At 43.8% G+C, this 25,840-nt stretch overlaps 1 protein-coding gene and 1 long non-coding RNA gene across 5 annotated transcripts in view; one reads left to right on the forward strand and one right to left on the reverse strand.

Annotated features, from left to right (window-relative positions):
• Positions 1-25,840, reverse strand: part of LOC137124361 (uncharacterized) — a 42,420-nt gene that overhangs the window by 12,690 nt on the left and 3,890 nt on the right. The window contains exon 2 of the long non-coding RNA XR_010913952.1: positions 7,579-7,656. This is a non-coding gene — a long non-coding RNA (uncharacterized lncRNA). The remainder of the gene's footprint in view (positions 1-7,578; positions 7,657-25,840) is intronic.
• LOC137124353 (B-cell receptor CD22-like) lies at positions 9,821-25,014 on the forward strand. Of its 4 annotated transcripts, none has more exons than XM_067499230.1 (14): positions 9,821-10,198; positions 12,373-12,699; positions 12,965-13,171; positions 13,401-13,754; positions 13,941-14,162; positions 14,589-14,942; positions 17,433-17,657; positions 17,762-18,019; positions 18,104-18,364; positions 22,404-22,664; positions 23,052-23,130; positions 23,227-23,284; positions 23,482-23,578; positions 23,671-25,014. In XM_067499230.1, exons 1-14 carry the CDS (start codon positions 10,144-10,146, stop codon positions 23,691-23,693), a joined length of 2,781 nt encoding a protein of 926 aa, XP_067355331.1. In that variant the 5' UTR covers positions 9,821-10,143; the 3' UTR covers positions 23,694-25,014. The 4 variants fall into 4 exon arrangements, with proteins under 4 accessions (XP_067355331.1, XP_067355333.1, XP_067355330.1 ...); XM_067499229.1 differs by having other exon boundaries at positions 9,827-10,198; positions 12,373-12,729; positions 23,671-25,011; XM_067499232.1 differs by lacking the exon at positions 12,373-12,699 and having other exon boundaries at positions 9,822-10,198.

Raw genomic sequence — 25,840 nt, forward strand, 5'->3', positions numbered from 1 at the left:
ACTGGACTCTGTCTTTGGTTCTCTGTTTTTGACTTGAGAAGTGGCTATTATCAAATAGCCATGGCTGAGGAAGACAAGGAGAAGACGGCATTCATCTGCCCCCTAGGGTTCTTTCAGTTTGAACGATGCCACAGGGTATTACTGGAGCCCCTGCTACTTTCCAACGATTAATGGAAAAAACAGTTGGTGACATGAACTTGCTCCAAGTTCTTGTTTACCTTGATGACCTGATTGTCTTTGGAAAAACTTTAGAGGAACATGAGGAGACTTCTGAAAGTTCTTGACCGACTTGAGGAGGCTGGACTGAAAATATCTCTCGATAAATGTCAGTTTTGTCATTCAAAGGTGAAATATCTTGGACATGTTTTGTCTGCAGATGATGTCTCACCCAATCCAGCGAAGATTGAGGCTGTTACTAACTGGCCACAGCCTATTGATCTGAGGACCCTAAAATCATTTTTGGGATTTTGTGGGTATTATCGGAGGTTTGTAGCCAACTATGCCTCCATTGTCAAGCCACTGACCGAGCTAACCAAAGGTTATGGCCCAACCCAAAAGAGCAGGAAGCATAACAATGACCCTACTAAGAGCTATCTGAGAGAGTCAGAGCCGTTTGGTGACAGATGGGACCAATCTTGTACTGATGCATTTCATCAGATCATCTGCTGTCTGACCCATGCGCCTGTCCTAGCGTTTGCTGATCCTCATCGACCCTACATCCTTCATGTGGATGCTAGCTTAAAGGGGATTGGAACTGTTCTCTACCAGGAGTATCCTGAGGGACTAAGACCAGTTGCATTTGCTAGCAGGAAGCTGAGCCAGTCTGAAAAGCGCTATCCAATACATCAGCTTGAATTCCTGTCTCTGAAGTGGACCGTTGTGGACAAGTTACATGATTACCTGTATGTGGCTCAGTTCACAGTACGTACTGACAACAGCCCTTTGACGTACGTACTCACATCAGCCAAACTTAATGCAGTAGGACACAGATGGCTCGCTGCCTTATCAACCTATGATTTTGATGTACGATACCGACCAGGTAAGCACAATATAGATGCTGACCTCCTCTCCAGAAACTTTCCTGATGAAGATGACTGCTTGGAATGGGAGACCATCCCACAGGATGGGGTAAAGACTATCTGTCAAAGAGTCTGCACCCCTAGAGCTATAGACAGCCCAACCAGATATGTGGATCAGTTGGGAGCATCCCCCGATTGTGTTCCTGACATCTACACTTTCCCAATGCACATGAAGTTGAGGTCATTAGAACAACTCTCAAAGCCAGAACTCTTACATGCATAGAAAGCTGACTCAGTGATTGGGCCTGCTATTCAAGCAGTTGGGCAACAGAAATGGCCTGAGAATACCCTAAATGATCCAGAACTTTCACAGTTGAAACGGGAAGCGGCCAAATTGATCCTGAAAGAAGGGATACTTTATCAGATGGGTAAACGGCCATCAGGTGAGGAGTTCAGTCAGCTTGTCTTACCAAAACAATTTCATGGGACTGTGTTAAAGTCCTTGCATGATGATTTAGGACACCTTGGCATTGAAAGAACAACTGACCTGCTGAGGAGTAGATTTTTCTGGCCCAAAATGTCAAAGGATGCTGAGCAGTATGTGAAGAACTGTGGACAGTCACCTTGTCAAAGAGCAGCCTCTATACATCAAATCACAAGCATTCGACCAATGGACCTTGTATGTATCGACTTTCTTTCGATGGAACCTGATTCCAAAGGAATGAGCAATGTGTTAGTTGTCACAGACCATTTTACTTGTTATGCCTAAGCTTTCCCCACTAAAAATCAGAAGGCTCAGACTGTGGCAAAGCTCTTGGTGGACAAGTACTTTGTACACTATGGTCTGCCTGCAAGGATTCATTCAGACCAGGGTAGAGACTTTGAGAGTCACCTGATCAGAGATCTTTTGAACGTGATGGGAGTGCGAAAATCACAGACTACTCCAAATCACCCACAAGGGGATCCTCAGCCGGAGAGATTCAACAGAACTTTAGTCTCTTATGTTGGGAACTTTAACCCAAGAAGAGAAACGTCATTGGAGCCAGCATGTGGCTTATTTGGTCCATGCATACAACAGTACTAAGTGTGATGCTACAGGGTATTCACACTATTACTTGATGTTATTACTTCCTCTAGATGTGTGTTTTGGAACATCTCCAGATGGGAAGGGAGATGGTCATTCAAGATATGTAGCAAGGTTGAAGGAGGATTACATATACATATATATATACACACATATATATATATATATATACACACACATATATATATATATATATATATATATATATATATATATATATATATATATATATATATATATATATATATATATATATATATATATATATATATATATATATATATATAGTGCAACGGTGGCTACTAGATTTTGTACAGGTCCACTATGTTTTTGTCTCGTATGATTTGATACCGACTTCCAATAGTAGTAAATCCTGATGAGCCTCTAGCTCTTCCTCCTACTCCCTGACCTTGTTCTGTCACTCTTTTGGCTGCATCAGCTATCTGACGCTGCCTCTCATGCTCTCTACGCTGACGGATGTATCTGAAACTGCTCCTGTTTCCTCATCTGGTTTCACCAGTGCAGCCGCCTGCAGTGCAGCTGCCTTGCATGCTTTCCCCTCATTAGTGTCTACCACTTATGACATCCTTTTCTTTATTATTATTATATTTCACTTTTTATCAACTTTCTTCCCATAGAAAATTAATGGAAGGCACTTAAAACTTCCCTGCTAGAGCTTGACAATTTGTAATCATTAATTTGCCATCAAACTGATGTCTCTTTTCCCATTGTGGTAAATAACTAGTGCTGCCTGGTCTGAATTTATCCATATACTTTGCATCCCCCTCGTAGGCAGGCTTACTCTGAGTTTCCCATTATGTCGACTTTTTGTCCTTTACAGGCTACGTGCCTTTGTCAGGACCTAGTTCAAATCCACTTCTGTGTTTATCATCAACACTCAGAATTACGTTGACACAGTCAGTTTTCCTTCCTTCCTCCCTTCTTCACAAGTGGCATTCACACTCACACTTTTATTGACTGTCTTAGTTCTCTTTCACTGTGTTAATTTTTCACACCCCTTAAATGGCGGAGTAAGCCTTTGTCAACTCACCTCCCTTTTGACGGAGTGAATTTAGTTTCCTAATTAGTCCAGGAAGAAGAAACTTGTGAGCCAAAAAACTGTCCTGAATGAACCTGTAGAGATGATTAAGGTGAGAGGTTGTATTGATAACATATATAGCAAGCACATCAATGAGTTGTCAATATCTGATCAACTTCATTTTAAAAGGAAAAAATGGATGAAAAGCAGTGATGTCTATGTACTTTAACCACAATGTCAGCAAAAAGTGTTTTAAATTTAATAGTAAAGACATGTTCATCTTTTCGTCTCTCACCATCAGTCAGACCTTCGTACTGATTATGAAAACGTCTCAGCATTGAAGACCCTCCCTGAAGCACAGACTGACAACACAGAGGAGCAGGGAGACCTGCTGTGAAGAAGAGTCAGGTTCTCGTCTCCTACATGTGGAAAAAACACAAAACAGGCTCTGCTCAAATTCAGTTATGAAAATGACCTCATCTAAATGTGATTTTCCTCAGATGCTGTTAAAGCAGAGGGATGATCGAATGAAAAAAGGACCAAATGGAAGTAGCACAGAAGATGATGTGGATACAAACGTCATTTCATTTAATTCAAACTTCACAAAACTCTTTACACTGAACATAATTTTTTTTTATCTCATGTATAAGATTTAACACATTGAAAGCAGACCAGCAGTTCAGTGTGTGATTAGATTTTTTATCATTTTATTGGCATAACACCGTAATGTTCTTTGTTAACTTTATTCTGTTGGCTGCTGCTTCTGCAGGCCTGGACTAGCTTGATGTCCTGTAAGTGACAAGCTCAGTCCTAGCGAAGCTGCTGAGCAAATATATTTAGAGGCTCATGTGAGTGTTAGCATAGGATGCATATTGTATATTTAAGAATCTGTATCAAAAGTTCAACGGCTTTCGGCTTGTTCCCTCAGGGGTCACCACAGCGGAACGTGCTCCACGTTTTTTTTATGCTGAGTAGTAAAGAAAAACGCACTTTAAATCTATAATTTATTTGGGTTTGTTCAGGGAAGTGAAGCTGAGCTTCACTAAATGTGCATCAGTATTTACTGTTGTTCAACATCTGATTTATGGGACTTTGTTTGGGAATCTAGGTTTTTGTCTTTTTGCCATTGCATTTACTCTAATTCCAAATGAGTCACGATTTGTTAAGTGTATAATTATTTTAATTTTTTTAAACTAAAATTTAAGTTGTAAAGAATCACTGTTTATTTATGGCACAGGGAAGAAGATGGGGGAAAAAAATTTTACTTTTCAGTAGTTTTTAAGAGGTTATTTGTGGGGTAATGGAAATTGTTAATCTGAAATAAATATAAGAGTCCCAACTTTTTTTTGTCCCTTTGCCACTTCTGGCTCCTGATTATTCAACAATCCCCACAATCCTCAGTCAGCCCACATTCACACAGCCTTTATCTGTGTATGTCTTCGTGTCCCCTGGTCTCTAACGTCCTCATCCACTTTGTCTATTGTTCAGCTTTGGTTTTTCTCCCCTGTCCTACAGACAGTTTTAAACACCACTTGAGTAAAAGTTACTGGATCCACTCCCTGTCAGATCTTATCGTAGATATTCCTTTGTTGCCTGTCTCTTATAGTAGTCGTGTGATTCTGTGTGGATTCTCTGATAGTGGTTGAAATATTACTGGTGACAGAGAAGTTGTATTGATTTTATTTTCTCTCTCATGTGTTAATCGTTCTGTGACCTGTAAAGTGAATTATCTGTTACTGTTGTGGTTTTGGTCTTGTATGATTTACTCTTTTGAGTTTTGTTCACCTCTTCACCCTCACGTGTGGCCTGTTTCTCAGTTAGTATTGCGATCCCTACTTTGTTTGGTGGTTTCTGATTTTAGTTTTCTTAGTCCTAGTCCAGCACATCTGCTGACTGCTGTGACTTCTTGTTAATAAAACCGACCAAGCAATTTGATTGGACAAGAGTCGTTCCGCTCTGTTCTGGAGTAAAACGGCACTGGGACACCTCACTGTTTGTATCCTTCCGCTTCACAGCTGTTCTAATAACTGATGACTACAGTAACTGTCGGTCGCTGGTTTACTGCTACGTTGGATCAAACTACGCTGAAAACCAATATACGTTTTCCCGGAAATAACGTTTGCTTTAAATAAATGGTCGTCAGGAGAGAACGAGGAGAAGGAAAGAAGTCAGTATACGTCTGTGCAAACCTTCAGTAGAAGCACAGACTGATGGCAGTGAGTGGGCACAGGTGAGGGAACTACTTAAACACCCTCCAAACACTATAACTGCACAAAGATTTGGATTCTTCCAACACATAAAACTGTAGCATTACTGCAGGTCTGAAAACTCACTAAAAACTTATTGGAGACAAAAGATGCAGCAGTGAACTGTGGGACCAAGCTGTTCATTTGGCGGATTCACGCACGCGAGGATTCTTCTTGCCAGGTTGCTACTGAGTTTACGCCTCACGCAAAAAGTTTTGGGATATTATTCGAGTTTCGGGTGAAACTTCAGAATTCACCTAAAATGCACTATAACCTGAACTTAACCTCTAAACTTTTGAATCCACTACTGTGAACCTACAAGACGATTAAATGCAAAAATCACACCTTGATTCATTGACCACTGAATGTTCTACTTCAGTGACAGTTTGTATTTTCCTCTTCATCATCATGCTGTTCACATTATGACATCACGAGACCAAGACGACACCTAACAGCTGACAAGTTATTGACATGTTGACATTTCTGGTTGGGGTTAAATTCAACAACTTGATCCACAAGGTCGAGCTCGTTACTTGTCGATTACTGCTCGCAGCACAGAACCGACACAGGTCGGCAAAGTTCTACAGACTTTTCCAATTCTCTGTAAAGATCTGTAGTCTTTTGGTGTAGACCAGCTAAACAAATCTGCCACATCTCTGGTGTTTTCAAACCCTTGTCTCGGGCAACATCAACCAGAAGTGTGACGCTTCAAGGCTTGTCAAGCCTGAAAATTTCACTCACATGTTTCTTTTCCAAATCTCTTCTCAGGAAAGCTTGAACCTTCAAAACCAGCAGCTATTGGTCTAAAAGTTTGATGCTGGTCTTTGACTGATCCCTTGGACAGTGGAGCCAGCAGAGACTTCCAATTAGGTTTCTGCACTGGAGAAACTTGGAGCTGGAGTTAATAAGGTGCCGCATGTCTCTACACATACAGATAAATGTACATGAATCAAAACAGCTGTTCACCATTTGCTGTACTCTGGAGATAATCTAGTGTGCAGGCATCTGCTTGCTTATGTTGCTTAGCAACAGTCAAGTCAGGTACAGTTTCAGATCTGTTTGTGTTGGCGGATCTCAAAACTGATTAAATAATATCTGTTGTTGCTTATTGCAGTCAAATAATAAATAGCGTTTGTAGAACAGTATAAAAGCCATTTCACACTCGAGGTCATGCTGTTGTACTGAATATCAACATGACTGTGATGTGGTCGCACTCCCTCCAATGTGATGTTGCTTAATTAAATCCACTACTGTCTGACTCCTCCTGCCTCCGTTTTTAGGTTCAACCATAAAGTCTGAAACTTACATATATTGGAACTAAACTAAGCCAATTTAATAATCCAAAGTGTGAAGCTAAATTCAAGTACTGTTGTTGCCCCAACTATTCTTAGTGTTTTGTTTTTTTCAGTGTTTATGCAAAAGCAAATTTTTGTGTGCTGTATTGTTAGTTACTAAAAGAATAGAAACATTTTCATTAACATACAAATTACTCAGAGATTTATTGTTTATATTAGTTTGGCTCAATTAGTAATCTGAAGGGAAGAAGCAGAGCACTGTCTATTATTCCTGTGCGAGCACAAAATGAACATCATTGGAACAGTGATGCCTGATGGGAAAATTAGCAGTGTCACTTCACCGGTGATCATGACTTCAGGGCACTAAACAAATATAAGCAGGTGACTGCAGCAGCACTCAATGGTGCTTGGGAAGTGGGTATTTTTCATTTAATACAGTATAAAAGTTGCTGTTTAACTAAATTGAAACATGATACATCAGGTGAAACAGTTGTAATTCCATGTTGCTGCCACTAGATACCAGTAAAGGAGCATGTTAGGATGAAGGAAAACCAGGGTCCTGTCAACTTAGCCCTTTGTTTTCAGCAGTGTAGTTGTGGCAGATGTTTCTGTTTTCTGATCAGTTCTTTTACTTGACAATTCCAAGAAAAATCAGGCTGTTTAAAAATGCTGACGGGGTTTATGACCCATGTTTGCACAAAGGTCATAAACCCCGAAGAGACACATATCACTTCAAGGAGTCACTTGCAGAACAGAGGCAATGAACTGAAAAGTAATAGTTCCAGGAAAGATTGGGGAGTAGCTTAGTCTGACCTGTGTCTGCACTTTACAGTCGTGAAAATAAAAATCATCTGATCGTTGCAAGTTTTAGTATTAGCCACAGCGAATCATGTACCTCCATCTAACTCTGTCCTCTGCATCCTCTTCTCTCACACCAACTAACTTCATGTCCTCTCTCACTACATCCATAAATCTCCTCTTCGGTCTTCCTCTAGACCTCCTGCCTGGCAGCTCCAACCTCAACATCCTTCTACTGATATATTCACAGTTTCTCCTCTGAACATGTCCAAACCACCTCAATCTGGCCTCTCTGACTTTATCTCCAACACATCTAACATGAACTGTCCCTCTGATGTCCTCATTCCTGATCCTGTCCATCCTCGTCACTCCCAAAGAGAACCTCAACATCTTAAGCTCTGCTACCTCCAGCTCTGCCTCCTGTCTTTTCTTCAGTGCCACTGTCTCTAAGCCGAACCTACACACACCTACAGCACCTCTCCACTGTCTTACAGCTCTCACACATGTCCTGCACCACTCTAACATACTTCTCTGCCGCTCCAGACGTCCTCATACAATACCACAGCTCCTCTCTCTGCACCCTGTCATACACTTTCTCTAAATCTACAAAGACACAATGCAACTCCCTCTGACCTTCTCTGTACTTCTCCATCAGCATCCTCAAAGCAAATACTGAATCTGTTGTTCTCTTTCTAGGCATGAAACCATATTGCTGCTCACAGATGTTCACCTCTGCCCTTAGCCGAGCTTCCACTACTCTTTCTTAGTACTTCATTGTTTGGCTAATCAGCTTTATTCCGCTGTAGTTGCCACAGCTCTGCTCATCTCCCTTGTTCTTAAAACTGGGCACCAGTACACTTCTCCTTCAGTCCTCAGCAACCTCGCACTCTCCAAGATCTTGTTGAACAAACTAGTCAGAAACTCTACTGCCACCTCTCCTAGACACTTCCATACCTCCACAGGTTTGTCATCAGGACCAACTGCCTTTCCACTCTTCATCCTCTTCAATGTCCTCCTCACTTCACTCTTACTAATCTTTGCTATTTCCTGCTCCACACCAGTCACCTCTTCTTCTCTTCGTTCCCTTTCATTTCCCTTTCATTCATCAACTCTTCAAAGTTCTCCTTCCATCTTCCCATCACAAGTGGATGCATCTACTATCAGCATTATATCCTGATATAATGGATGCAGTGAACATGGTGTTGTAAGTCGGAGAGCTGGGATCCAAAACTTCCTTGCCTGTCGCTTGTCCTGGGAGATGTGCAGCTGCTCAACAGGAGGAGGAAAAGTTTGCAGCAGTTGATCTTTTTGGCTGATTGTATGATGAACTGCAGTCTCTGAACGTCATGTTAGGTTTCAGTGCTGGACCGGACAGGGATGGATGTTGTTGGGGAGGGAATCCACTAAGGCAGTGTAAAACTGAACCAACACTGGCTGTGGCAGGTCGTCTCCGTCCTAGATTAATCCAGCTTGACACAGGAACTGGAGGAGGTGCAGTCACTGTACAGGGTTGTATTGGCCTGTTGAATATGTCCGTGTTTACAGGGTCTAGTTGGTCTGTGCATATGTGACAAAGTCTGCCTGCTGCAGGGAGGGAGGACTTCATCAAAGGTGAGAGAGGTTGGAGGGACCCAAGGGGGTCAGAAGAGTGGTAGGGACCATTTGTGAACCTTTGTCTTTTCAAATCTGCAATGTAAGATTTTCTGCCAGTTGATTGTTTTCAGTGGGGAGGGGGCTTCTTTTCTACACTGATTTCCCAGAAGTCTTTCCAAACTGAGGAGAATCATGGGCTGAGGGCATCTCCAGCTTCTCCACATGTCTCTTCTTGTCTGCTTTACTGTACCTGGCTTGTCTCTACAAGTCCCCCCCTCAGTGGGCATCTTCCTTGTCTCAGCTGGGACATCTGAGCACTGTGTGTAATTGTAAAGTCCTCGAACACAGTAACCACAGAGTCTAAAAGGAGACCTGCTTGTGTTCAACTGAAATAAACCGATGCAAACTAAATAAAGAAGCTGCAGTGATGAAAGTTTTGTTTTTATTAGGAAACATCACAGGGTGGAGACTGTGTTGATCACAGCTCTGAATGTGGTGTGATAAAATTAAAACATTTCATTCTTTTTTTGACATAGTTTTAAGTCATAGTCCTAAAGTAGCATCAGACATTTTGTGTCTGTTAATGCAGGACGTCTCTAAAGTCAGTGTCCCATTTTTACTGTAATGACATGTGACTCATTATTTTCTGTTTTCAAACTTGTGCATCACTGAGACACTTCTTCCTGTAATAATTAAAAAAATAAAAAAATTTTAAAAAAAGGAAGAGAAGAAAATGAATCTTGTCTTTGAATATTGGTAATGAGCTTTGGATACTGAAGTTCACAAAATCGCTCTCTAATTCTTTCTTTTATATATATTTAAAGTTGTCGTTTACATTTGGTTTAACAACAAGCAAAACATTTTCTGCCTTCCGCTTCACGGTGTTTATTAATGAGGAGGAAGGAAGTTTGGTGTCCTTTTTTTTACGCTCCTGAGCACAGAGGAAGATTACAATTGCAGACATCTTCCTTCTTTTAAGCACGTAGACATTTGTGATGTGACTAATACATTAACTATCCTCTAATATTTTTGTTCCCTGAAGCCGCTCGCAGACTGGAGAGGAGCAGCTATGAGTTTAACAGCAGTAGCAGCTGTAATTTTTGTATGTGTTTTCTCTAAATCAGGTATGTGTACAGTATTTTATGTTTCCAATGTATGTTAAATGTATATTAGTCCTATTCAGAGCACCCTGTGCTGATTGGATTTAAGATGAGAGAAACCTTTTATTCGTATCACAGTGGGGAAATTTTACAGCTGCAGCAAAAGTCTGCAGAATGGAAAAAATCAAAAAACTAAATTATTTTTAGTAGAATGCAGACAGATAATGTTGTTTTTTAAAAAAGGGGAAGTGATTAATGCAGAGCACATTTAAAAAAAAAAAAAAACTGCTCTGTCTCAGCAGCTGCTCAGTGTTAAGGTCACTATGTGCTATTATTTCCAAGGGCCCAAAAAGAAATTGGCTTCTTTACATGAAAATGATCAAGAACTGGCCCCAGGCTGTACGTCTGTTTCCGGTCACCTTCTCTCACCCACTCTTCCACCGGATCCCAGTGTTGTTAGTTACTCAGGTTCTCTAGGAGCCTGTTTGGGGTCTTCAGCTTCTTTTTAGCCTTTTCATGCTGTTGCTGCCTGCCTGTGCTTGCATTACTCATATGTTTTGTCAGCGTGCAGTTTTGGAATTCAGGCCCAAGTTTTGGGATTTGAGCAACCCATCAAAAACACGTGACAATCAGTTTTCCTCTGCAGTGTAGTGGAGTAAATGTTGTGAGGGAATAGAGTAAATTTAGTCATATGGTTGGATAATTAGCAGGGTCGTGGCTGGGTCGTGTTTGGAGGAATGTTTGAGATCACAGCAGGCATTTTATGTTACAAGGCCCAAAGCAATGTAGCAGATAGTGGGTCCTGGGGTCACAAGATCTAAAAGAGGGGACAATAAAAGGGTTTTATTTACTGACATCTTCAGATAACCTAGAAAGGGACAAGAGTGATGACTGTCAACTGCATGCACCTGCTTTCTTCATTCATGTTTTGTGAGGGTGGTTCCTGTCTTGGGTTTAAGTATAAATAGAAGGGGTTTGGGATACAAGTAAGAAACAACACTCAACATCCATGTGTTCTTCTCCATGCCGGCATGTATTAAACTGAGATGGTTCATCACGCTGAGATCTGTCTACAATTCTTCCAAGAGGAAACATTTCTATCACAATGTGCAGCAGAGTTTCATCAAGTACATGTGTCATCCTTACATTCTACTGTGTATATAGGAATGTTGTTCTTTAATCATCAGGCGAGCAATACTCAATCTCTGTAGCCTTATTGATTAAATGTCTAGTACATGAAAAGAATTGATATTCATTGTCAAGTCTGTTTATGAAGCATTTGGTGTTTCATAGAAAGCAGCAAATTAACAAAATTATTTAAAATCTAAAATGTAATCATGTACATGATGTTTGTTCTATGAAAGACATGTTAAGTAATGATACAGGTTATTTCCTTTGAAATTAAATGTAGTTACATGTTCTTCTATTAGTATGAAAACTCCCTGTTTGTTGATGTACATGTTTAAATTCACAGTATGTAACACTTGCAAAAATGAAACTGGAAGATTCATCATTTTTTAAAAACATGTTACAGATGGTGTCTAAAGGCTTTTTCTTATGATCTCAACACAGCTTTGATGGTATGAGGTGACTGCTTTACTATGTGACCATACCACTGTAGGAAGCAGTGGAAACCTGTTGAATGAATCGGCTAAAACCACAGTACTTTAAGACAAGTACTAAGTGAACATAGATAAATACCACATCAACTTGCATAATGAGCCACTTTTTGACTGTAAAGCATCATATTTCTCATCATATCATTGGTTTCCACAGTGGGATGATGTAAGAGTCAAAATAGAATTTTGAATTCAGTTCTTTTGGGCAGCACGGTGGTCGAGCGGTTAGTGCTGCTGCCTCCCGGCTACAAGAATCAAATCCCTGGTTGTCTGCATCCTTACTGTGTGTAGTTTGCATGTTCTCCCAGTGCTTATGTGAGTTTCTCTGGTTCCTTCCACAGTCCACAAACATGCATGTTAGATAAATGGTAACTTTAAATTACCAGTGGGTGTGGACGTCTCTCTGTGTCGGCCCTGAGGTGGACTGGAGGCCTGTCCAGGGTGGACTCTGCCTCCCACCCTGTCACAGTGGGAATAGACTCCTGAATCCATGGATTCAGTTCACTTGCAGGTTTATATACTGTATCACATCTACAAAATCTAAAATGTGATTGTTGTTTCTGCTGTTCTGTGTTACAGTGGTACATGGTCAGAATGACTGGGGAGTAACTTACACCTCTACTGACATCTGTGTCTTAGAAGGATCAACAGTGGACATTCACTGTACTTACACGTACCCATCCAGGACAGGAGACATTGTTACTACGGTTGAAGACACGTTCTGGTGTACTAAAGTTAATGACTATAAACATGTGGACCTGAGATTGTCCTCAGTGTTTGCAGGTCGTCTGCAGGTTTCCTGTAATAAAAACACCTGCAGTCTGAGAATAACAGACCTGAGAAAGAGCGACTCAGACGTCTACTATTTCAGATTCATCACAAACCAACCAGGAGGGAGATACACTGGTGAACCTGGAGTCACTTTGATTGTCAAACGTAACAATTTTAACCACAACCTTTGTTTTTTTATTTGTCAAGATCATTAAAACTGTGGTGTGAATATATAAGTGTAAACTTTGTTCTCGCGATAAAACAGTAACATTCTCAGTTAAAGTTTTTAATTGTTATATCAATTAATTATATTTTGTTTTCCAGGGAGAACAAAATGATCATACATGTGGATTTAGGACATTTACACATTTTCTTTTTTCTCCCTTCTTGACAAATCCAGCTCTACAGCTACAGTGGTTTTCTATGACACAGCTCAAATGTTCCAGCAGTTGTGGTTCACCTGATCATCCGTCCTACATCTGGTACAAGAATGGACAGAAAACTTGGGGAGAAACATCTTTATATCCAGATAAACTTAGACTTAGTCAAACAGACAGTTATACCTGTGCTCTTAAAGGACGTGAGGACTTCCCCTCTACCTCAGTGTGTGAGTTTAAAGCAAAGTTTTCCACATTTTACCTGCTGCACTGTCCCATGACTGTGTGTAATTGTAATATGGACAATCCTATTCCAGCTTTCTATAGTGACACCTTCTGTTTGCATCGAGCTGTACAGAACCTTTACAACTGTCAGTAATTTAACAATACAACTGCTGTGTATCACTGCAGTTACAGATGTAGCTGTAACAAGACTGTTTTAAATATTTTATCTTTCAGGTGGAAAAGAACAAACCTGCAACACAGTGATTTACACTGACAGAAGAATCTGTGTCTTCAAAGGTTCATCAGTGGACATTTCATGTACTTACACTAGTGTTGGTTATATCACCTCTAAATTCTGGTTCAGTCCTGAACGTAGTCGTCAGTGGCAGAATCCCTCACAGCCTGAGGATCTTAGTAAAGACTCACAGTATTCAGGTCGTGTTCAGGTCACTGAGACAGAGACAGGACGCTCCACTCTGAGAATCACTGACCTGAGAGAGACAGATTCAGCCCAGTATCACTTCAAATTCATAACATGGGGCTTTGAATGGAGGAGCAGTTTACCTGGAACAACTCTGACTGTCACAGGTACTGATCAGTAGAAACTGATGTTATACTTCATATACAAAGAGCAGTGTCTGTGTTATGTAGCTGTTCTAATAAATATAGAATAATTTATTTTAATAAGTTTTTGTACATTAAAAGACAGCATGACAGTACTGATGATATTTATTTATGTCATTTATCTGTGTGTGTACCTGTGTTTCTGTAAAGATCCAGATCTGCAGGTGATATTCAGATCATTTTCTACCTGGACTAAGCTGAAGTGTCACAGCAGTTGTCGTCTACCAGTTGATTCTTCCTACATCTGGTACAAGAATGGAGAAAACATGAGAGAAAATCAGGAAGAAATATCAATATATCCTGGAAACTATTATACAAACAGCTATTCCTGTGCTGTCAAAGGACATGAGGATTGTCCTTCTCCTTCAGTGTGTGAGTTTCCTCCACATTTTATCCACTAGCTGAACAGTATCTGCTGTGGTCTGTAAGTCTTTCTGTTACATTTTAAAATCACTGATGCACCACAACAATTTTAAATATGTTGCATTTTGACTTTGCTGGCTGCATTAAAACCTGAACATTATTATAAAATTCAATATGATTTATTGTTGTGTATTTAGTCTGTTTAAACCATTGGAATAATAAAAACCTTCATTTGCATCTCACTCTGTCAGTGACCTTGACTATTAATGTTTCACCTTAGTGACATTTTATTACAATAATGTCCTCAAAGTGTAACATTGAGAATGAAGAAATGACGTAAAAGAGTCTAGACAGTTAAATTCACATCTGTCATCTTGGTGACACAAATATAGTGACTTTTGTAAATGTGTTGTTTTTAAATGTTTTATCTTTCAGGTGTTCGTGGTGAATCCTGCAACACAGTGATTTACACTGACAGAAGAATCTGTGTCTTCAAAGGTTCATCAGTGAACATTTCATGTACTTACAATGGTTATAATCAGGTCAAATCTAAATTCTGGTTCAGTCCTGAACGTAGTCGTCAGTGGCAGAATCCCTCACAGCCTGAGGATCTTAGTAAAGACTCCCAGTATTCAGGTCGTGTTCAGGTCTTTGAGACAGAGACAGGACGCTCCACTCTGAGAATCACTGACCTGAGAGACACAGATTCAGCCCAGTATCACTTCAAATTCATAACACAGAGCTTTGAATGGAGGAGCAGTTTACCTGGAACAACTCTGACTGTCACAGGTACTGATCAACTCAAATCTCAGCACCACTTTCTAATACAGTAATCTCATGTGACATTATCATATTCATGACTTTAAAAATATATCAATGCTTTACAGATTTGTCTTCTTCTTTTCCTTTCGGCTGTTCCCTTTCAGGGGTCTCCACAGCGAATCATGTGCCTCCATCTAACCCTGTCCTCTGCATCCTCTTCACTCACACCAACTAACTTCACTCCTCCCTCACTACATCCATAGATCTCCTCTTTGTTCTTCCTCTAGACCTCCTGCCTGGCAGCTCCAACCTCAGCATCCTTCTACTGATATATTCACAGTTTGTCCTCTGAACATGTCCGAACCACCTCAATCTGGCCTCTCTGACTTCATCTCCAACACATCTAACATGAATTGTCCCTCTGATGTCCTCATTCCTGATTCTGTCCATCCTCGTCACTCCCAAAGAGAACCTCAACATCTTAAGATCTGCTACCTCCAGCTCTGCCTCCTGTCTTTTCTTCAGTGTCACTGTCTCTAAGCCGAACCTACACACACCTACAGCACCTCTCCACTGTCTTACAGCTCTCATACATGTCCTGCACCACTCTAACATACTTCTCTGCTGCTCCAGACGTCCTCATACAATACCACAGCTCCTCTCTCTGCACCCTGTCATACGCTTTCTCTAAATCTACAAAGAAACAATGCAACTCCCTCTGACCCTCTCTGTACTTCTCCATCAGCATCCTCAAAGCAAAAACTGCATCTGTTGTACTCTTTCTAGGCATGAAACCATATTGCTGCTCACAAATATTCACCTCTGCCCTTAGCCGAGCTTCCACTACTCTTTCCCACAACTTCATTGTTTGGCTCATCAGCTTTATTCCTCTGTAGTTGCCACAGCTCTGCACATCTCCCTTGTTCTTAAAAATTGGCACCAGTACACTTCTCCTCCAGTCCTCAGCATCCTCTCACTCTCCAAGATCTTGTTAAACAAACTAGTCAGAAACTCTACTGCCACCTCTCCTAGACACTTCCATACCTCCACTGGTTTGTCATCAGGACCAACTGCCTTTCCGCTCTTCATCCTCTTCAATGTCCTCCTCACTTCAATTTTACTAATCTTTGCTACTTCCTCCTCCACACCAGTCACCTCTTCTACTCTTCGTTCCCTTTCATTTTCCTCATTCATCAACTCTTCAAAGTTCTCCTTCCATCTTCCCATCACACTCCTGGCACCTGTCAATACATTTCCATCCTTATCTTTAATCACACTAACCTGCTGCACATCCTTCCCATCTCTATCTCTTCGTCTCACCAACCTGTACAAATCCACCTCTCCCTCTTTAGTGTCCAACCTAACATACACGTCCTCATATCCTCTTTGTTTGGCCTTTGCCACCTCTACCTTCACCTTACGCTGCATCTCCCTGTACTCCTGTCTACTCTCTTCAGTCCTCTCAGTGTCCCACTTCTTCTTAGCTAACCTCTTTCCCTGTATACACTCCTGAACTTCTTTGTTCCACCACCAAGTCTCCTTGTCCACTTTCCTCTTTCCAGATGACACACCGAGTACCCTCCTACCTGTCTCCCTGATCACATTAGCTGTAGTGGTCCAGTCATCTGGAAGCACCTCCAAACCACCCAGATTCTGTCTCAGCTCCTCCCTGTAAACTATACAACATTCTTCCATTTTCACTTCCACCACTTCGTCCTCTGCTCTGCCTTAGTCCTCTTCATCTTCCTCACCACCAGAGTCATTTTACACACCACCATCCTGTGTTTTCTGGCTACACTCTCCCCTACCAATGCTTTACAGTCACTGATCTCTTTCAGATTACGTCGTCTACACAAGATGTCGTCCATGTGAGTGCTTCTACCTCCGCTCTTATGTCACCCTATGTTCCTGCCTCTTCTGGATGAAAGTGTTAACTGCAGCCATTTCCATCCTCACAAACTCCTCTTTCAGGATAACTCCTACTCCATTTCTCTTCCTATCTGACCCATGGTAGAACAACTTGAAGCCGGCTCTTAAGCTTCTGGCCTTGCTACCTTTCCCCCTGGTCTCCTGTATACACAGTATGTCCACCTTCCTTCTCTGCATCATGTCAGTCAACTCTCTAGCCTTCCCTGTCATAGTCCTACATTCTTAGCTTTCCTCTTCTCTCTCTGCCTACGAACACACCTTCCTCCTTTTCTTCTTCGACTACGACCAACAGTAGTCCAATTTCCACTGGTAACCTGTAGGTCAACAGCACCAGTGCCAGCCGTTGTTAACCCGGGTCCCGACCGATCTGGTATGGAAGCCATTGTCACGATTTGCAATTTTAATTTGGCATGTGTTTTACATTGGATGCCCTTCCTGACACAACCATATGCATTGAAACAAGACTTGGGACTGGCACAGGAAGACACTGGCTTGTGTCCCCTTCCGTTTGCATTCACAACATTTTAACCTATGAGTTTTTATTTACTGTTATCCAGCATCATCATGAGCTGTCCCTCATGTGTCCAGGTCTCCAGGTGCAGGTGATCAGACTAACAGTCCAGGAGTCTCATACTGAGGCGGAGCTCAAGTGTCACAGCAGCTGCAGACCAGCTGCTCGTCTTTCCTACGTCTGGTTCAAGAACGGAGAGAAAATCACCAAGGAGGAAAATTCTTACAAAGACCAGTTTTATCCTGGAGACATCATCTCTTGTGCTTTAAAGGGACATGAGGATTACAGCTCCCCCCCAGTGTGTGAGTTTGAGTCACTATGTAACTAAGTAGAAAGTGAAAACATTATGGTCTGTCCAATATGGAGAGAAACTCCACTACTCACTGTTTGATATTTTCAAATGCAGCTGCTCTGAAGGTGCCGTCTGTGTCAGTGAGTCCACAAAGTGAAATCATGGAGGGAAGTTCAGTGACTCTGATCTGTAGCAGTGATGGTAACTCAGCAGCTAATTATACCTGGTACAGGAAGAACCAAACAGTGGTCAGCAAAGGACCACAGCTTGTCTTCAGCTCCATCCAGTCCTCTGACTCTGGACAGTATTACTGTACAGCTGAGAACGATTTGGGGAGGAGGACGTCTGAAGACACCTTCATTAATGTGAAATGTAGGCTCCTGAAAACAGCTTGTGAATTTTAACTTTTGGTCTTCACAATGTGGGACTGATTATATATTGAATGATCTCCTCCAGATCCTCCAAAGCTTCCCTCTGTGTCAGTGAGTCCCTCTGCTGAGATAGTGGAGGGTAGTTCAGTGACTCTGACCTGTAGCAGTGATGCTAACCCAGCAGCTAATTACACCTGGTACAGGAAGAACCAAACACTGCATCAAGGGTCAGGGGGCAGTTATTATTTCTCCTCCATCACCTCTGAGGACAGTGGGATCTACTACTGCACGTCAGAGAATCAATATGGGCACAACAAGTCATCATGCATAACAATAGATGTCCAGTGTAAGTACAAAAGATCTAAAACAGGTCTTAGGATAAAACTGATGTAAAGTACCAATATGTGAGTTTATTTGTTCTGCAGTACCCTACAGTATCTCTAAGGCTGAGCTTTGCCATCTGACAGAGGAAACTCATTTCAGTCACTTGTATTAACAACCTTATTCCTTCAGTCATTACCCAGAGGTCATGACCACAGGTTAGTGTTGGAATGTAAATTTACTGATAAATTGAAAACCTTCGTCTTAGCTCCCAGGATCACTGGACCATGGGCCAGACCTAGGAGTGGAGCGTCCGGTACTTGGGCCATCATTCATGGGGTCTGTTCAGGCACAGCCCAGAGAAATGGCATAGAGCCATTACCTGCAGGGGCAGGAATTGGGGTCAGTGTCACGTTTAGGTTAAGGGATGGTGGGTGGCGGGGGACTGGAGGTGGGCTTGAAGCCCTCCAGTACGTGACAGGAGACCCAGCAGGGAGCCGTGCAGGTGGCGACGGCAGAAGCCCTCCGGGGGCCGGACGGGAGGCCGGCGGCGACGGCAGAAGCCCTCCGGGGGCCGGACGGGAGGCCGGCGGCGACGGCAGAAGCCCTCCGGGGGCCGGACGGGAGGCCGGCGGCGACGGCAGAAGCCCTCCGGGGGCCGGACGGGAGGCCGGCGGCCGACCCGGCGCCAGGAGCGGGAACAGAGCCAGGCCGGACCACGGCCGACCCGGCAGCAGGAGCGGGAACCAAAACAGGATCAGAGCCAGGCCGGACCACGGCCGACCCGGCGCCAGGAGCGGGAACAGAGCCAGGTCGGACCACGGCCGACCCGGCGCCAGGAGCGGGAACAGAGCCAGGCCAGACCACGGCCGACCCGACGCCAGGAGCGGGAACAGAGCCAGGCCAGACCACGGCCGACCCGACGCCAGGAGCGGGAACAGAGCCAGGCCGGACCACGGCCGACCCGGCAGCAGGAGCGGGAACCAAAACAGGATCAGAGCCAGGCCGGACCACGGCCGACCCGGCAGCAGGAGCAAGAACCAGAACAGAAAAAGAGCCAGGCCGGACCACGGCCGACCCGACGCCAGGAACCAGAACAGGATCAGAGCCAGGCCGGACCACGGCCGACCTGGCAGCAGGAGCGGGAACAGAGCCAGGCCGGACCACGGCCGACCCGGCGCCAGGAGCGGGAATAGAGCCTGGACCAGAGTCGAGGCTGGGCGAGGCGGCGAGCGACCCGGAGGCAGGTGCCGTAGCAGGACTAGTGTCGAGGCCGGACGAGGCATCGAGTGACCTGGAGGAGGGTGCTGTAGCAGGATCGTCATCGGGGCCCGGCGGAGCACTGACCGGTCGAAAGGCAGGCGCCCAAGTAGGATCAGAGTCGGGAGCTGGACCTGGGCACATAGAAACAGGACAAACAGAGACGGGAGAAACGGTCGCCGACCTCGGCGCCGGGACAGGAACAGAGACAGGAACCAGACGAGCAGTCGCCGACCTCGGCGCCGCGACAGGAACAGGAACAGGAACAGGAACCAGACGAGCGGTCGCCGACCTCGGCGCCGCGACAGGAACAGGAACAGGAACCAGACGTGCGGTCGCCGACCTCGGCGCCGCGACAGGAACAGGAACAGGAACCAGACGAGCGGTCGCCGACCTCGGCGCCGCAACAGGAACAGGAACCAGACGAGCGGTCGCCGACCTCGGCGCCGCGACAGGAACAGGAACCAGACGAGCGGTCGCCGACCTCGGCGCCGCGACAGGAACCGGAACCAGACGAGCGGTCGCCGACCTCGGCGCCGCGACAGGAACAGGAACCAGACGTGCGGTCGCCGACCTCGGCGCCGTGACAGGAACAGGAAGAGCCAGAGCAGAATCACCTGAAGCAGTGTCAACTCTCCCAGGGGGTTGGACCGAGGTGGTGGTGTCGACGCGCCCCGGAACAGGAGCAGGTAGAGTGGTGGCTGACCCAGACCTCTGGACCAGATCTGGGCAAACAGGGACAGGTGTAGAGCCAGGGCCGGGTGAGATGCTGACCAGGCCAGAGGCAGGATCTGAGACAGTGACAGGAGCAGCAGAATCGGGTTCAGGGGCAGGAGCTGGGATCGTGAGGGGAGCAGGAACAGCAGAATCAGGTTCAGGGGCAGGAGCTGGGACCGTGAGAGAAGCAGGAACAGCAGAATCAGGTTCAGGGGCAGGAGCTGGGACCGTGAGGGGAGCAGGAACAGCAGAATTGAGTTCAGAGGTAGGAGCTGGGACTGTGACAGGAGCAGGAACAGCAGAATTAAGTTCAGAGGCAGGTGCAGGGCAAGTAGAAGCAGGTTCAGGTCTGGGGGGACCCACAACTTGGACAGGTGAGGGGATTTTGGCCCCCAGCATGGCCCGAAGGTCCCTTAGACTGGCCAGATGCATGATAGCAGCCCCCATTTCCCGTAGCCAAGGCCGGGACAGAATAAGGTCCTCCATGCGCTGGACAATGGCACAGCTGGTAGCAGGGTCATGGAGGGAGACCTTCAGCTTGGCCTTGAGTACAGTCAGAAGATTGTCAATAACCTCGAACTCCGCCCTTTCCCTAGCTTCCTGGGCTGACATAGCTGGAGTGCTAGATTCAGAGGTGGTGCTAGATAGAGGCTCCTTGCTTGGGGTTTCGGAACAGCTGCCGTGCTGGGCCCTTCGACGTCTTGCTGAGCGTCTCCTGTGCATGGAGGGCCCAACAACCTGTGGCTCTGTGGAAAACTGGTCAGACTTGCTCGGGAGTGAGTGGGGGAGAGCGTCAACCGGACATGAAGCCAGCCCAGAAACAAGAGCTGACACCTCAGGTATAGATGGAGTCGACATTAGGGGAGCCAAAACAGGAACAGGTGGGCCGCAGACCGGCGCTGTGGCAGACTCTGGGGCAGTGTGAGGGATATCAGGGACTTTGTTTTTGGTCTGAGGTTTGGACCTTCTACGTCGCGGGCCCACGCCTGGAGAACAGAATGCCAGACGGGTCCCTTCATAACCGGTCAGGACCGGAGTCTGGTCTTGAGTCTGGGGTCTGTACCCCGAGACAGACATGAAAGCCCTTGTGGCATCCATGGGGGGGAAGGGAAAAAAGAAAAAGAAAGAAAAACCACTCGCACGTCTCTGGGTCCTAGTTGGGCCAGATCCTACTGTCACGTTTAGGTTAAGGGATGGACCCAAGAGAGGAGACAGAGCGAGGGTTTGCAAAATAAGGGGCTTTTATTGAAAGAGATGTAAAAGATGAACAGGACCAGCACACGAAAGGAGTTAACTTGAAAACAAGAGGGGAACCGAATTACCAGAAATAAACACAGCTCGGGCTCAGGGGACAAGTTAGAGAAAGAAGAAGAAAGAACTAACAGAGGCTACTGGGTAAATCAGGCACAGATAAACGTTAAACCACAACAGCACATAAACACAAGGACTAAAGGCAGGCAGTCACAAACAAACTCAACATAAGGCACCGGCAAACCTAAACATGAAAGAAACCCGGATAAAACAAGCGGAGAAAAACTATGGACTAGACCAAAATACTGAATTAAACAAAAGGCAAAACCTCAGACCAAAACCACACAGGAAACACAGAGTCCAGGATACCAAAGTCCAAGATGCAGGAGTCCAGATTTCCCAAGAGTTCGAGGAACGTAAGTTTCATGCTTTACCAAAAATCCAGAGTCTACTGTGGAGTTGGTGAGGGTATTAATGACGACAATGATGCCCGCGATGAAGACAGTGACCACGATAGCAGAGACCACATTAACAATGACGAGGATCTGGCAGGGGAGTGAAGGGAAGACTGAACTTAAATAGAAGGGGGAACAGGTGCAAACAATGAGGGACAACGAGGGTAAAGCTGGGTGAACAGAACCAGGGACAGGAAGTAAAGAGAAAGGGCCACAAAATAAAAGTCCAGGGACAGGAAGTGCAACAAGACCCTGACAGTCAGGTGTAATGTAAACTAGGTGCCAGTTAAGGTCAGGGACCGAGATCTGCTCATCCCAGGCTTTGTAAGCTGGTTAAGCTGTTCTTTGGTACTGTTACTGAATTGTGTCTCTGTTTCCCAGATGTTCCAAAGCTTCCCTCTGTGTCAGTGAGTCCCTCTGCTGAGATAGTGGAGGGTAATTCAGTGACTCTGACCTGTAGCAGTGATGCTAACCCAGCAGCTAATTATACCTGGTACAAGGAGAATGAAGACTCACCAAAAGCTTCAGGACAAATCTTTACCATCACTGACTTCAGATCTGAACACAGTGGGAATTATTACTGTGAAGCCCAGACCACAAGAGGACGTCAGAACTCCACCTTACATCTGATTGTTGTTGCAGGTACATTTCCTTTCAGTTACACCTGTACAGCAGAAGTAACTTTCACTGCAGCGCTGCTAAAGTGAACCTCCCTATTTGAGGTGAATTTTCTCATACACCATTTTTCTCTCACATCCACAACATCCTCTATTTAAAAACACAGCTTATATCTCGCGACTGTTGATGCAGGTAAATTATGGTGCTAATCTAAAAATGCACAGCTGCTACTGCAGCAGAACGTCACATATTACACATATTATAGGCCAAACTTTAAATCGTGCAATAATATAAACCTTTACCATAATTTACATGTGACTGACACAATACGCTAACAGACCATATCACCTGACAACCTGGATTATCAATCTAATCGTAGCTCCAATGCTTGTGTCCTGTTTCCATCCCTAGGTAAATCAGGAATAATAAGCATCATCAGGTTAACTCTTGTGATCCTGATTCCTCTGCTTGTCTTGTGTCTGTGGATGAGGTAAAACAATAATCAATCGGTTTCTCACTGTTCTTTTGTATTTTGAGTCACTAGTTTCTTTCTGTTAAACTTTGTTTTTTGTTTGATTCAATCCAGGAAGAAGAAACTTGTGAGCCAAAAATCTGACCTGAATGAACCTGTAGAAATGATGGAGGTGAGAGGTTGTATTGATAACATGTACCACATACAGCAAGCACATCAATGACTTGTCAATATCTGATCAACTTCATTTTAAAAGGAAAAAATGGATGAGAAGCAGTAATGTCTATGTACTTTAACCACAATGTCAGCAAAAATGTGTTTTAATTGTAGTAGTAAAGACATGTTCATCTTTTCGTCTCTCACCATCAGTCAGACCTTCGTACTGATTATGAAAACGTCTCAGCATTGAAGACCCTCCCTGAAGCACAGACTGACAACACAGAGGAGCAGGGAGAAGAAGCGTCAGGTTCTCGTCTCCTACATGTGGAAAAAACACAAAACAGGCTCTGCTCAAATTCAGTTATGAAAATGACCTCATCTAAATGTGATTTTCCTCAGATGCTGTTAAAGCAGAGGGATGATCGAATGAAAAAAAGGACCAAATGGAAGTAGCACAGAAGATGATGTGGATACAAACGTCATTTCATTTAATTCAAACTTCACAAAACTCTTTACACTGAACATCAGTTTTTTTTATCTCATGTATATGATTTAACACATTGAAAGCAGACCAGCAGTTGAGTGTGTGATTAGATTTTTTATCATTTTATTGGCATAACACCGTAATGTTCTTTGTTAACTTTATTCTGTTGGCTGCTGCTTCTGCAGGCCTGGACTAGCTTGATGTCCTGTAAGTGACAAGCTCAGTCCTAGCGAAGCTGCTGAGCAAATATATTTAGAGGCTCATGTGAGTGTTAGCATAGGATGCATATTGTATATTTAAGAATCTGTATCAAAAGTTCAACGGCTTTCGGCTTGTTCCCTCAGGGGTCACCACAGCGGAACGTGCTCCACGTTTTTTTTATGCTGAGTAGCAAAGAAAAACGCACTTTAAATCTATAATTTATTTGGGTTTGTTCAGGGAAGTGAAGCTGAGCTTCACTAAATGTGCATCAGTATTTACTGTTGTTCAACATCTGATTTATGGGCCTTTGTTTGGGAATTTAGTTTTTGTGTCTTTGCCATTGCATTTAAGTTGTAAAATTTAGGTTGTAAAGAAGCACTGTTTATTATGGCGCAGGGAAGACGTTGGGGGGGAACAAAATATACTTCTGAGTAGTTTTTAAGAGGTTATTTTTGGAGTAATGCAAATTGTTAATCATAAATAAAATAACTGTCACAATCCCAACTTTTTTTTTGTCCTTTTGCCACTTCTGTCTCCTGATTATTCATCAACCCCCACAATCCTCAGTCAGCCCACATTCACACAGCCATTATCTGTGTATGTCTTCGTGTCCCCCGGTCTCTAGCGTCCTCACCCACTTTGTCTATCGTTCAGCTCTGGTTTTTTTCCCCGTCCTACAGACAGTTTTAAACACCACTTGAGTAAAAGTTACTGGATCCACTCCCTGTCAGATCTTATCGTAGATATTCCTTTGTTGCCTGTCTCTTATAGTAGTCGTGTGATTCTGTGTGGATTCTCTGATAGTAGTTGAAATATTACTGGTGACAGAGAAGTTGTATTGATTTTATTTTCTCTCTCATGTGTTAATCGTTCTGTGACCTGTAAAGTGAATTATCTGTTACTGTTGTGGTTTTGGTCTTGTATGATTTACTCTTTTGAGTTTTGTTCACCTCTTCACCCTCACGTGTGGCCTGTTTCTCAGTTAGTATTGCGATCCCTACTTTGTTTGGTGGTTTCTGATTTTAGTTTTCTTAGTCCTAGTCCAGCACATCTGCTGACTGCTGTGACTTCTTGTTAATAAAACCGACCAAGCAATTTGATTGGACAAGAGTCGTTCCGCTCTGTTCTGGAGTAAAACGGCACTGGGACACCTCACTGTTTGTATCCTTACGCTTCACAGCTGTTCTAATAACTGATGACTACAGTAACTGTCGGTCGCTGGTTTACTGCTACGTTGGATCAAACTACGCTGAAAACCAATATACGTTTTCCCGGAAATAACGTTTGCTTTAAATAAATGGTCGTCAGGAGAGAACGAGGAGAAGGAAAGAAGTTAGCATACGTCTGTGTAAACCTTCAGTAGAAGCACAGACTGATGGCAGTGAGTGGGCACAGGTGAGGGAACTACTTAAACACCCTCCAAACACTATAACTGCACAAAGATTCGGATTCTTTAAACACTGCGTTACTGCAGGTCTGAAAACTCACTAAAAGCTTATTGTAGACTAAAGATGCAGCAGTGAACTGTGGGACCAAGCTGTTCATTTGGCGGATTCACGCGTACACATGCGCGCGCGAAGATTCTTCCTGCCAAGGTGCTGCTGAGTTTACGATTCATGCAAAAAGGTTTGGGATATTATTAGAGTTTCGGGTGAAACTTCAGAATGCACCTAAAATGCACTATAACCTTTACAGGTGAACTTAACCTCTAAACCTTTGAATCTACAACTGTTCAATGTTTCTGTACTCGCTGCATGACGTGCTGCTCTCTAACAAGACGATTAAATGCAAAAATCACACCTTGATTCATCGAACACTGAATGTTCTACTTCAGTGACAGTTTGTATTTTAACGGTCCTCTTCATCATCACGCTGTTCACATTT

Source organism: Channa argus, chromosome 3, assembly GCF_033026475.1.
Source record: "Channa argus isolate prfri chromosome 3, Channa argus male v1.0, whole genome shotgun sequence".
Taxonomy (NCBI): Eukaryota; Metazoa; Chordata; class Actinopteri; order Anabantiformes; family Channidae; genus Channa; species Channa argus.

What these genes read in the sequence shown, in the direction of transcription:
- LOC137124353 (XM_067499229.1), top strand. Translation starts at nt 10,144, where the DNA reads ATGAGTTTAACAGCAGTAGCAGCTGTAATTTTTGTATGTGTTTTCTCT. An exon ending in AACAACTCTGACTGTCACAG is followed by an intron (nt 13,755 to 13,940) that starts GTACTGATCAGT and finishes GTTTCTGTAAAG; the next exon opens with ATCCAGATCTGCAGGTGATA. An exon ending in CATAACAATAGATGTCCAGT is followed by an intron (nt 18,365 to 22,403) that starts GTAAGTACAAAA and finishes TCTGTTTCCCAG; the next exon opens with ATGTTCCAAAGCTTCCCTCT.